Below are 12,986 nucleotides of genomic sequence, written 5' to 3' on the forward strand. Positions count from 1 at the left end.
GTCTTATGAATGTTTTATGATCATCCGTGCTCTGTTGGGATTTCTAAATGCACAAGTCTGCATTGTGTGACCTTTGTATGTTTCATTAAATTCAGATGATCACATTTGATATTTAGAGCTATCATATAAAACAGAAAATGTCAGCAGCAATACTAAACACATTATTGTACGGTAGTGGTCTGTAAACACTTAGGGAAAACATATGATAACTGTGAAATGGATAATCAATTCAACTTATTTTTAATTTGAAGGGATATACGTTAAGCCATAATGGTGAGTGTAAAGTTTTCATCAAAGTTTCATTGTAGAATGTTCCAGAGATAAATTTCGTGTTTGAGAATCTGATATCTAAAAACAATATATTATATAGTTTTGTCGTTTATTTGTTATGTATTTTTTTCATTTGTATTTTTGGAAATTGGTTGGTGTTCATTGATTTCGGTACATGTTTATCCTTTCATTTAATTTTAAAATAACAAAACCTTAACCGTTTTAGGGTAGTCTGTGTGTATTTTGTTAAAAAAAGAAGTTTCAATGATTTAGATTGAATGTGTATATACTTAGACATTAAAACAATCCATTAAGGGGTAAGTGTTGTTACTACTGTTGTTTATGATAAAATGAAAGTATATATACTTATATATTATAAGTCTTTGTCTGACTAACTTATTCCCAATGCAATACTGTGACATGCTGTAATTTTTCTTATAGAGATATTGAGAAAAGATTGATTTACTATTAGTTTTGAGAGATTCGGTTAATAAATGTAAAAAACCAGACTTCAGCTTTGCAAGGCAATAGTGAACTATCAAATGTATTTATTTAATTTACAAATTTAAAAATTTCATCATCAACAAAACTTTCTCTATGTAAAAAATAAATCCTTTTTTTGTCTCAATTATCAGAACCAACACTCTGAGCGTTCCTGTTGGAGGTTGATTCAGAAAACTGTCCCAAACACAGCATATTCTGAATATTGTGTCGACAAAGTATGCAATAACAATAATTCAGTAATGACTTTTCATACCAAATCAGTTAAAATTTGTTGTAAGAACTGCGGAGAATGTAAATATAGAATTAATAAATGACCAAAAACTGTCCATAACGGTAGACAGTTTAGCTGATTCGGTTAGTGATATTTTCGGTACATTAACACTATTCAGCGTAATTTGGTGTAATTTTTGCTATATTAAAATGAACGTCAGTCATTTATTTCAAATCATTATTATTTATATATGATTACTATGACAAATGTGTTCATTGTGTTATCTATTGATGACAAAGTTAACATGTTTATAAAAATATTGTAAAGAAACCGTTTTACCCAGTTCTCAGATTGCTTATATGTATCGTGTCCCCAAGACCATAGTACAATTTGGATACATTTTTTGTACAAACATATATGTTATAGATATCTGTGCAATTAGGTATAATTTCGTATAGTTCTTCAGATAAATTAAAAAGAGTTTGTTTCAGTTACTGCAAGAATTTTTAAATTATTTATTTATTGGTTTAATGATACCCGTAGTGTTCAATACCGATTTTAGTGATTGTGTTTGAACGTCCTCATATGTATAAAATAACAAATTATGGTATTGTTGCCAATGAGACAAATCTTTACCAAAGAGCAAATGACAAAAGTTAACAACGATAGGTTGTACAGCCTTCAACAATGAATAAAACCCCTACCGCATAGTCAGATGACAATTATTACATATCCTCTCGTCTTTCGGAATATTGTACCATCTACCCAGCTGAGCTGGATATTTCCCATTAAGCATCTTTATTTCGAAATACATGTATATTCACGTTCGAAATTCAGGGGAGGCAGGGGTTTGGGACCGCCGATTGAGGCCCCTTAGATTAATTTTACAAGATACAAGTTGTTTAAGTGAACATTAGGTTGTTTGTTATCTCTTTTTAATTGTTTCACACTTTGTTCTGCAGTTTTGGTTTCCTATATGGTATAGGTTTTTTCATTGTTGAATGCTGTAAAGTAACGATCAAGTTGTAGAGTATAGTTTGCATTTCCATCTTTTGTTCTCTGGTGGATATTTGTCTCATCGACGATCGTGTTACATCTCCTTACTTTTATAAGTATGATCAAATGGATTAAATCTTCTTTAAGAATCGTCTGGTAGTTTCAGATATGAAAATTGAATATTATGTGTGCTTTATAAGGCAGGGAGTATTTGCAGTTCTGCAGAAGTTTAGTTTAATTAAGGAATGACTGTAATTTTTTTTCTGTCTATGAAGAAATAACATAAAAAATTTGGTGCACACTGAATAACGCGCGTAGCGGGTTATTTAACAGTGTGCACCACATTTATTATGTTATTTCGAATAGACAGAAAAAATATTACAGTCATTTCTTATAATTTAATTCTAAATTCCATTTTAAACCGTAGAAAACCATGAAAAAACGTTGATGACGTCACGGTCACATGACTAAATTATGTCTATGGGATCATAACAAAATAACGTCAGCCAATCAGAAGACGCGTTACATCCAAAATTAAATTATTTGAATTTGTTATGCCCTTTTATTACCATTAAACTTATTTTCTAGATTGAAATTTAAGTATGTCATACTATACACTTAAACAGAAATGGAAAAAAATCAGAACAGAAGCAGAACTGACAAAATCCGTATTAAACCGAAACAGTACTGACAAAATCAGCACTGAAACATTACTGACGAAGTCAATAAACAGTACTGACAAAATCAGTACTTAACCAGTACTGAAAAAGTACTGACAAAATCAGTACTACTGGTACAGTTCTAAAATCAGTACTGAAACATGTACTGAAACATGTACTGAATTTATAGAATTAGTAACTGAATATCATAACTGAATCATTATTGACAAAATCAGTACTGAAACAGGTACTGAATTTATAGAATTAGTAACTGAAAATCACAACTGAAACATTACTGACAAAATCAGTACTGACACAGGTACTGAATTTATAAAATTTGTCACTGAAAAATCAGTACTCACACATCACTCTCAAAGTCAGTACTGAAACAATACTGACGAAATCAGTACTGAAACAGTACTGAATTTATATAATTAGTAACTGTATAGAAAGTATAACATAATAAGATATTAGTCTTGCCGAGCAGTACTGATCTGTGAGAGGGTACAAATGTACTGAACAAACGTGGGTAAATTATTGGTAGTGTAGAAGGACGACTGTGTCTAAAAAAATACCTCATGAGAAATTAAAAATCCAGTCACACAATGACGTTTGTACCCGATATATTAAATGACACCACCAGACAATTATTATCTAACTCAAATAAGGAATGACGTTACCTAAAGCTAATAATATGTTTCGTGACCAGACATTCATTGTTTTAAATGAGCACTTAGATCCCTAAAAGACTTCATTATTGCAATCATATTGAAAAAAGAATGAAAAATCTTAGACAAAGAGCAAGATATATGACAACAGATGCTTATCATTTTTGTATGTTCATGTATAGACAATAATCTGTTAAAACCTCGCTGGTATTTTGTATCAAATTTGTTGAGAATAAATATCTTGTTAAAATATTTTATCGTCTAATAGATTTATAATCAATATCGATCACATGTAAAGAAATAATGAATATATACTTCTACCAAAGTAAATACAGTATTTGAAAGAAAATTACGTGCACACAAATGGATTCGTTCAAGTGAAAAATAATTGCAATATCTTTGACCTATTAATGTCAAGCGAAGCACAATGTTGCGATCGCGAAAGTAATATTAAAACAATACTATTTTGCATCAGCTCTTCTTTAAGAGGAAGTATTTATGCGTATTCTCGCATATTTTCAACATCGAAGCACTCATAAAGCACTCTACATTTTGTGAGTTTGGTTTCCTCAGAATTTGTTGTACAGCCTGGGTTTTATTTGGTGTACAATGGATTCATTTATTTTCGATAATTGAGTCCACAGTATTTAAGATTAGAAATTCTTGTTTTTGACTGTTGTTTGTAGAATATATTATTGTCGAACATGAAGCCGTGAAAAAGGTTAGGGGGAAAAATCACATAATTCATTATAGATCCAACTTGTGTGTAATTAAGATCACAGTCAAAATCAGTGCATCTAAACTAATTGTTAAGTTTAAATTCAAGAGTTCTAACGAGGCTAATATTATGTTTCCTGTATAAAATGACAACGTTAAAGGGGCACTAGCTGTCAAATTCATGGTAACCGATTTGACTCAAATTTTCATATTTCATTTATAACAATGTAAAACATTTATCTAAACTATCAAAAGTGTGAAATAAACAGTTTACAGAGCATAGGGTCAGTAATATGTAGTTTCGTTTCGTGTGTTTTTTAGTCTAAATTCCATCTGATTAAATATCGAGTTGACCTCAGATGACCATATAAGCGATGTACACATGAATATACTAATGATTAGATATATAAATAGATTAAGCCAACACGTGCATTTGAATTTTTATAGGTCTGTTTAATTTTATTTTTTAGATTAAAATATATATGTTTCTCGTCGTTTTGACATGTAGAAGAAAGATTTTTAGTGGATCGAATCAGTCATTAAATGATTTACCTTTGTTTCACTTTCAATGTTGACATTCCTTTCCTTTAAATAAACACTACACGTACAAAGCATGCCTTGTCCATCTCTAGTTAAGGAGTTAAATTGAAGTTCACATGAATGCAGATTTAATGAGATCGACCCATTCACTTGCAAGTGAAAAAGTCATTATTGATATTATTTAACTTAATTTGACAAAATTGAACCATTTTGGCTGCGAATTATTATTTAACTATTTCACTTTTATTATTGATTGAACAAAAACGAATCATACGTTAATTTTTATGCATGTATCTGAACTGATTAATTGATTCACTTTGACAGTGGCACAATCTAAAAGAAAGCTTTAAGTTGTTGAAACACGATTTTGCATTAAAGGTTTGTATCTTTGTGTGTCCATTTTGATTTTGGTTGTTTGTTGCACTTTAGTGCTTCTGTTGTTTCGTTTTTTCCTCTTATAGTTGATGCGTTTACCTCTTTTTTTTAGTTTGTAACCCGGATTGGGTTTCTCTCAATCGATTTATGACTTTCTAACAGCGGTATACTACTGTTGCCTTTATTTAAGATGTTTTATTTTAAATTGCACCTTTTAAACGTCTATACAATTTCATATTTTGTGCAAAAGTGAAATTTTAACAATTCTTGGTTTAATGAGATTATATTTAATGTGATTTCTCTGTAATACATGTAGCAAAATCATTTTCTAATATGACATGTAGATTTGATTATAAAAGTTATCAAAGGTACCAGGTTTATAATCTAATACGCCAGATGCGCGTTTCGTTTACATAAGACTCATCAGTGACGCTCAGAAAAAAAAACCAAAAAAAAACATTGATACAAAATAAGTCGGAACAGTGCGCTATAAAACCAGGTTCAATCCACCATTTTCTACATTTAAGAATGCCTGCGTACCAAGTCAGGAATAAGAATAAGAATAAGAATAAGAATTTTATTAGTTTAAAATCCAAACACCAGGAGTGTTACTAAAACAAAACAGTATAAAATCTAAACAAAAAAACAGACAGACAGACAGACAGAACTATGACAGTTGTTGTCCATTCGTGTGATGTGTTTTATCATTTGATTTTGCCATATGATTAGGGTTCTTTCCGTTTAGAATTTTCCTCGGAGTTCAGTATTTTTGTTATCTTACTTTAAGCTTTTGACCTTCAAAATTGTTTAGTAACACGCACATTGAATTTGTTGTCTTAATTGAGTGTGCAATCAAGACTCAAGAGCTGACAGGGCCGTAACTACATTGAGGTAAATGAAGCAAATGCCTCTTGTTGGAATTCATAAAAAAGAACAAATGAAACAATAGCTTGTCTTCATATCAAATTGTTTTCACAAGTCTTGCAAGAAGCAAACACGTGGCCCCTGTTGTTTCGAATTCCATGGATTTCATTTGTTTTTAGTTTTCAGTGTTGATGTCTATTGTTTGTCGTTATGTGTCGTATCTGTTTCTCTTTTTTTATTTTGTTCATTCATTAACCTTCTTGATTTGATGTAAACAGTGCTGTAAACTAGTGTAAGAAGTATTGTATTTGTAATATTTTCCCAAAATAAGCATGATTTTCTCTTGCCATGATTATTTACATTTAGTCAGATGAAAATGTTTTTTCCCTATATAACAGTTACTTCAAAATACTTTGTTGGCTTTATCAGACACATATAATACATGTTTTATATGATTCTGGCTTTACATATTACTTTAAATGTAAAAGTATGTCCCCTATGTCCTTTTAAGACATCGTTCATTCATTTTCCCTTATGTTTCTGACGTGTTAATGGCATTTAATTAATTAAGCAAAAACCTTGTTTTATTTTCAAATAAAATGTTTCTTCGGGATATAATACGTAAAGTTATTCGAATGTATTGCACAATTGGGAATCTGATATCTTCGAACAAACTTACGCTCAAACCTTCCTTAGCAATTGATTTGTTTTCCAATTTCTCGTTTTATCCTTATTACAAAGAAGTCATGGTATTTGTTTGATAGCCATTGCGTTTAATACAGTGTTGAGGTCCTCAATTTTGTTAACTGGATCAGATACTAGCATTAAATTCTGCTTCTATCATGTAACCAGTCGCATGGGAAATGTTAATGTTCGTAATGATCATTGAGTTCTTAATACAAGAGCTTAAATAATAGCAATTCGGCAGATTTTATATGATTAAACAGTTTCTAAATATTCCGTAATGTGTTTTAGATATTGTTTCAATTTAAGAACTATTGTGCCTTTAATTGGTTCTTTATTTGAAAATAAGTACTCTTTAATAGTTAAGTATGAAAGATATATGAAGGTATATAACACATTGCTGTCAACTGATTTTTATCTTTGATATTTCTGTTCACAACAATATGAAATATATGTGATTGTGGTATGAAGAAAACAAAGGAGTTTCATTTTGGAGTAGGATTTCCTTTAACACGTGCTTTGAAGCAAACACAACTTGTGATGATTGTAGTTAAACATCAAAGTAGCTTTGTTAATTTCTGACATTTTTACAAAGTATTTTGAAGATATTGAACTAATCTTTGAACCAAGCTTAAAGCTTTTGAATCAGATGTTTTTCATTAAGTGATCGCTACAGACAAAATAAATAAAACATAAATAAATCAAAATATGATCCTCGTTAATCCAGTGTAGTCTAAGTAATCATCAATTAAAGTTTATTTTTACAGCCACCTACTTTCAGATAAATTTCAGCTTATCGGAAACGCAATGTGTTTTATGCAAATTCAACCATCACACATTTTTGTATTTTACTTTATATTTGTTATGTGAAATAAACATGGTGACGTGCAACTGTTTATGTAACTTACTAAAAGCTACATCTCACAGATATAAAAATGAAAAAAATAAAAACTAATATACAGAAGGGATTGTAACGGGTACTTATTTCACGCAAAGACAAAAAATATTGGCGTAGACTTACGAAACAGCTAGAGAGTCTGACAAAATATTTTTGCTGCGTCAATTTGTTCAAAAAATTATATTTTCTGTTGATCCAAAAAAGATCAAAAAAAAGGAAACAACAACAACAACAAACAAAAACAAAAACAAAACAAACAAAAATTCGTTGGCTACAATTTTAAACTTTCAATTAAAAAAAGAAAATAGAAATCGGTTTTTTCCGAGGAGTACACAGAATACATAAAATAATAGAAACAAATAAAGCATAAATGTATATGTATATATATTTGTTATTTGTACAATTTTCGAATTGTTAGGGATCCATAAAATAGAGGCCACAACCTTAATTTAAACGGACGGATACTTTATCAGTATCAGCATACATTTAAAATATAATTTCTCCATATAAGTTAATTTCTCCAATAAATAATATACTAAAAACGATAGATAGTTAAGACTACAGGAATAATTACATGAATACAACCCAAAGTTAAGTAAATAAAGGTAACAGTAGTATACCGCTGTTCGAAAGTCATAAATCGATTGAGAGAAAACAAACCCGGGTTACAAACTAAAACTGGGGTAACTATAAGAGGAAGACAACGAAACAACAGAAACGCTGAAGTGCAACAACAAAAAAAAAAAGACAATGCAACACACACAGAAACGAACTATAAGATAAGAAATGCCATTGAAACTAGAATTAAGATTTGACTGTCCTTAGATTTTATACAGTCATCGATATCTGACGGATTAAAAGTGAATAAAAATTGGAAATATCTGATTAAGTTAAAAATATATGAATGTAAAGACACTAATCAATGTCTCTGACTACTTGGTGGATGATAGAAATTTCCCTTCCATCAATTGTGATTTCATTTTTATCCATTTTTCTGCTCATATGCATTTGTTTACATGGAAATAAATAAATCTTCATATAAAAACGCGTTATCAGTTTTACAGTTCAGATGAGTGGTTTATGTTTTTTATATATTATTTCAGGACAAAGATTATCTGTAATTAGGGGAGTTATCACTAGCTGATGTTTTTATTTTGTACAAATTGTTTTCTACATGGCTAAGAGGGTTTCCCCTTTCAATGTGTGTTTTTACTGTTATCACAGTCTTTTGCTATAAAGAAAGTGCTATTTACCACACACCCAATCTGCATTTTGTAAAGGAAAGAAACAGTTATTTGCAAATATAAACTGCTACTGCAGTTTAAATGAAATAAATGTATTTTAGTTTATGTATTTGAATTCGGCTGCTTCTATAACATTTAACATTTGTGGGTTATATGAGCCCTTGTCAAATCATAGACTTTCCTTTGGTTGTATCTTGGGGAAAAAAGTAAAATCACAAAAATAATGAACTCAGAGGAAAATCAAATCGGAAAGTCCCGGGACATAGTATCATATGTGATCGTTCTGAAGGTTTCACTAGTTCAAACTGTTTTTGTTATGGTAACAAGCCAAATACAAGATAGTTACTCTTTTACTTGCAACAGTTCTTCTTAAGTATTGACTTCTTATGTTTGATCAATGTGTTAGGTTTCGAATAAACTCATCATAGATACCAGGATTAAATTTGGTATTTACGCAAGACGGATGTGTCTTCTACAAAAGACTCATTAGTGACGCTCGAATCCAAAAAAAAGGTTTTAAAAATACAAATAAAGTACGAAGTTGAAGAGCACTGAGGACCAAAATTCCTAAAATATTTGCCAAATACAACTAAGGTAATCTATTCTTGAGGTAGAATAGCCTTAGTATTTCATAAATTCAAAAGTTTTGTAAACATTTAATTTATAAATATGACAATATCAATGATAATTCATGTCAGCACAGAAAGGTTGACTACTGGGTTGGTAAAACCCTCGGGGAATTAAAAACTCTACCAGCAGTGGCATCGATCCAGTTGTAAATTAACTCATATGATTTACACATACAATATGGTTTCTAAATAGTTGACAACATAACTATTGTATAAAATCATGAACACACAGTTTGAAATCAAGTAAGTTACTAAATGAAATTCTAAAAATTGGTAAAATATTCACTAAATAATAAACCGTCTCAGATGTTCTACCAGACTGCAGCACATGTAGAACATGTTGTGAAAAAATTTGAATGCATTTGATATAACTTCTTTTTAAATACTAACAGACTTTTGCACTTTCTTTTTTCTTATGTACTTATTACAGCAACAAGAATTTACTAATAAAAGCAAATTTGGGTGAAATATAACAAGTTTGTTTACTACCTATTTTACTTGTTTCGAATTATATTTATGATTGATAGGGTAGATAGGGTTTTGGCAAAGAAGGTTTTTTTTTAAAATCGAAGTCACTTTCAATCAGAGAGTGCACTTAAATAGAATTTATAACCGGCACATGATTTTATTTCATATATAGGCTCTTAATGGGATATTTGCGAACAAAAAGAGATGAGGGGTATCTCGAATATATAGTCCATGTATATATTGTTGATATGACTATTTACATTTTGAAAGATATGACTCGTTAAAAAAAAACTTAAGCAAAGGGAAAATAACGACTTCTAGACTTCAACAGGGAAAGCCGAATGTTTTCCGAATGTATGAAGGATAGAATACGGAAAGAATGTCAAAATAGGAAAGTGAGATTCCAGAAATTTTGAATGCTTATACATGATAAGCGAACATTGACTCGTCATTTTCTCTCCAAGTCAAAGTAGATTTTATTGAATATTGATAAGTATGTGTTAATTAAATTTCTACTTCTACTGCTACTATGAAATTGAGAATTGAAATGGGGAATGTATTCATAATAATTATAACAAGTATTAGAGAATACTTATATTAAATCTCAGTTTCTGCTAAAATAATACAGATAATTAATTGTGTACTGTAATATTTGTTATAAGTACACAAAATTATGTTATTATATTACCCGGGTATATACATTACAAAAATGATTGACAGGTACATTTTGTATACAGAGATTAATGAGCAAAATCACATTTTTTATTTTCAGAATGAAGAAACACGTGCATTCGACGCATATTAGATTTAAGAAATACATATCATTCAAGATTTTGTGAATCGAAACCATAGGCAGTGATATTATAAGATTTTACTATCATGAATTGGATTTTTATATAAAATAAGCCTATTCAAATATGACACAACAGTATTCCTTGTTGGATATTTATGTACTATGTACAGGTATGTATTTTTAATGAAAATAGTTTAAAATTCATTTTGAACTTACGATAGTATTAATTTTTATTGGAGATATAAATTTCCTACAAGTTAAACTAACTGTAAAATTTATAACCCTTCAGCCCTTTCCTATAGGCTTTGCATAAAACATATTTACCCAGCAACCCTTTTGTATTTTATTTATATATATTATGTATCCCGGGTTAACAACACTTGGAATTGTTGCGTTCCCCCCCCCCCCCCCCCCAAATGTTTCAACAGTTAAACACATATTTATTAACGCTGTTATTTTGAATTAGGTAATGTGTATCTGTAAAAACCCAAACTTTGTTATTGTCCAGACGCCTGTTTATTAAAACTGTTCTAAGATCGGTCTTATGACAGAGGTTAGGATAAAACTAGGACGGACTTACAATGCGTCTCAGCATGCACATCGAAGCTATCTTAGGAATATCTTAGCTAGGATGTCCTAACAGCTGCTTAAGTATTGGTGTAAAAGAGAATGAAAAATGACAAAAATGAAAATATTATAAAATAATGATAAGTTTTCGATTAAAGATATTAAATATGTAAACTCTATCATGGAAGTAATTGATAGGCATTGAATCAATTTGCGTCTATTAAAGTATTGAAAAGGTATCAATTGCGCCACACTCTAGTTAGAAAGATGTCTTATATTTTTAATATCAAGGTTCAGAAAATGGTCTATGTCACAGATTTTTGGAAAATTTTGAAATACAACTTCACTTCGTTGCACTATATATATAGATATAGCTAAAAGTCAAAATAATAATGCATTTATCCCTTTTATTTTCTGAATGACTGCTAAATTGCATATCTGTATAGAAAGCACACAAAATCGTCGAAAAGTTGTTAAGGGCATACGATACAGTTTTGAACCTGTATTTACAAGTTGATGAAAATTTGCATATAGGCTATTTTTTACCTGCTTAAATCAAATATGTAATAAAAAATATACCTTCATGTGCTACTTTTTGAGTAAAATGAGGTCGAAATTTTGTATATTTGCTCAAAATTCAGATTTGTGTCCTTATTTTCTTTTTCGAAAGAAAGACATAACTTTTTTGTTTTAAAAGATAAACACAAAATGGTTTTTGTTAAATAATCGGTAATTTCTGTATTTTATAAGTATCATTAAAAATTATGCAATTTTTATTCCGAAATAAATCTATATTTATCAAATGTTCATGTTTTTGCTGCATGTTTATCAAAATTAAAAAAAATGCGCTATTTACAGTTTTATAAAATTTGGGTCACATAATCTCCTTGCAAAATGAAACAATTTGCTGTTTTAAAAAATAGGGGTCCATGCACTCGTTTTCAAATTAAATCAGTTTGAATGGTAAAATCAGTCGAAAAATGCATCTTTTCCCGATATGTCAGAGTTTGACGTCGCGAAAATAACATTTTACGTTAGCAACGTCATTACCTTCCCTGTAACTGTATCGTATGCCCTTAAATCTGTACAAGAACTACCAAAACTCCAATGACTAATCCATATTGTTTTCTTATTAAAATGATAACGTCACACACATCGTTCAGAAGATACCCGTTTAATATGATCTTACGTAGCTGACTTTAATATGCACAATGGGCTTCATATTGCATAAAAATGGAACGTAAAGCCTTTCGGGTCCAATTAAATTAATAATGTGTTATTACTGACTAGGGGCTTCCGATATGATATACCAAACTATTAAGTTGAAAATGTTCTTTCAGCTGATGTTCTAACAAAATAAAATTTTGTTTCTAAAGTTTTATGAGGAAACTTCATGAATCTTGTTAGTGTTGTTCTGATTTTGTTTTGATTTTCTTGAGAGGTAGAATTTTACCATAAGCCGTGGTTTTCATGAATCAAAACCTGTGTATTGTTTAAGACTGTTGTCATCTTCTCTATATGTCCTTTTGTTATTTGTGTGTCTAAATATTAATTGTCATTTGATTTACAATTTACTACTTACGAGGTTCACAATAGAAAGGAGTGCATTTATTTATAGAAATGACATTTATAGACTGAGAATCATAAAAAAAGGTCTTAAACGAAGAACAAAGTAGAAAAGATGAGAATTATTTTATCATTGAAATTTATAGTGCATAAAATTAGGGAAGACTTAATTGGACTTCAACAGTTGCAATTATGTATATTTGTAGGTAGGAGTGACAAGGGTTACAATTTAATGAATCACAATTTACAAATTTTATAATGTCATTTGAAATAATTATTTCAAACTGCCGATATCTTTAACCCTTTGAGTGCCAAGCTTTTTATCTGGTGAGT

At 29.9% G+C, this 12,986-nt stretch overlaps 1 protein-coding gene across 4 annotated transcripts in view; it reads left to right on the top strand.

Moving 5' to 3' along the window:
• LOC143072631 (limbic system-associated membrane protein-like) overlaps nucleotides 1-12,986 on the top strand; it is a 52,114-nt gene that overhangs the window by 12,952 nt on the left and 26,176 nt on the right. For 3 of the 4 annotated variants that reach the window (XM_076247672.1, XM_076247673.1, XM_076247670.1), the window contains exon 2: nucleotides 10,500-10,690. In XM_076247672.1, coding sequence (XP_076103787.1) covers nucleotides 10,645-10,690 — 46 coding nt within the window. In that variant the 5' untranslated portion in view covers nucleotides 10,500-10,644. Of the gene's footprint in view, nucleotides 1-41; nucleotides 274-10,499; nucleotides 10,691-12,986 lie in introns of those variants that run through there. The other variant, XM_076247671.1, reaches the window with a different exon arrangement.

This window comes from Mytilus galloprovincialis, chromosome 4, assembly GCF_965363235.1.
Source record: "Mytilus galloprovincialis chromosome 4, xbMytGall1.hap1.1, whole genome shotgun sequence".
NCBI lineage: Eukaryota > Metazoa > Mollusca > Bivalvia > Mytilida > Mytilidae > Mytilus > Mytilus galloprovincialis.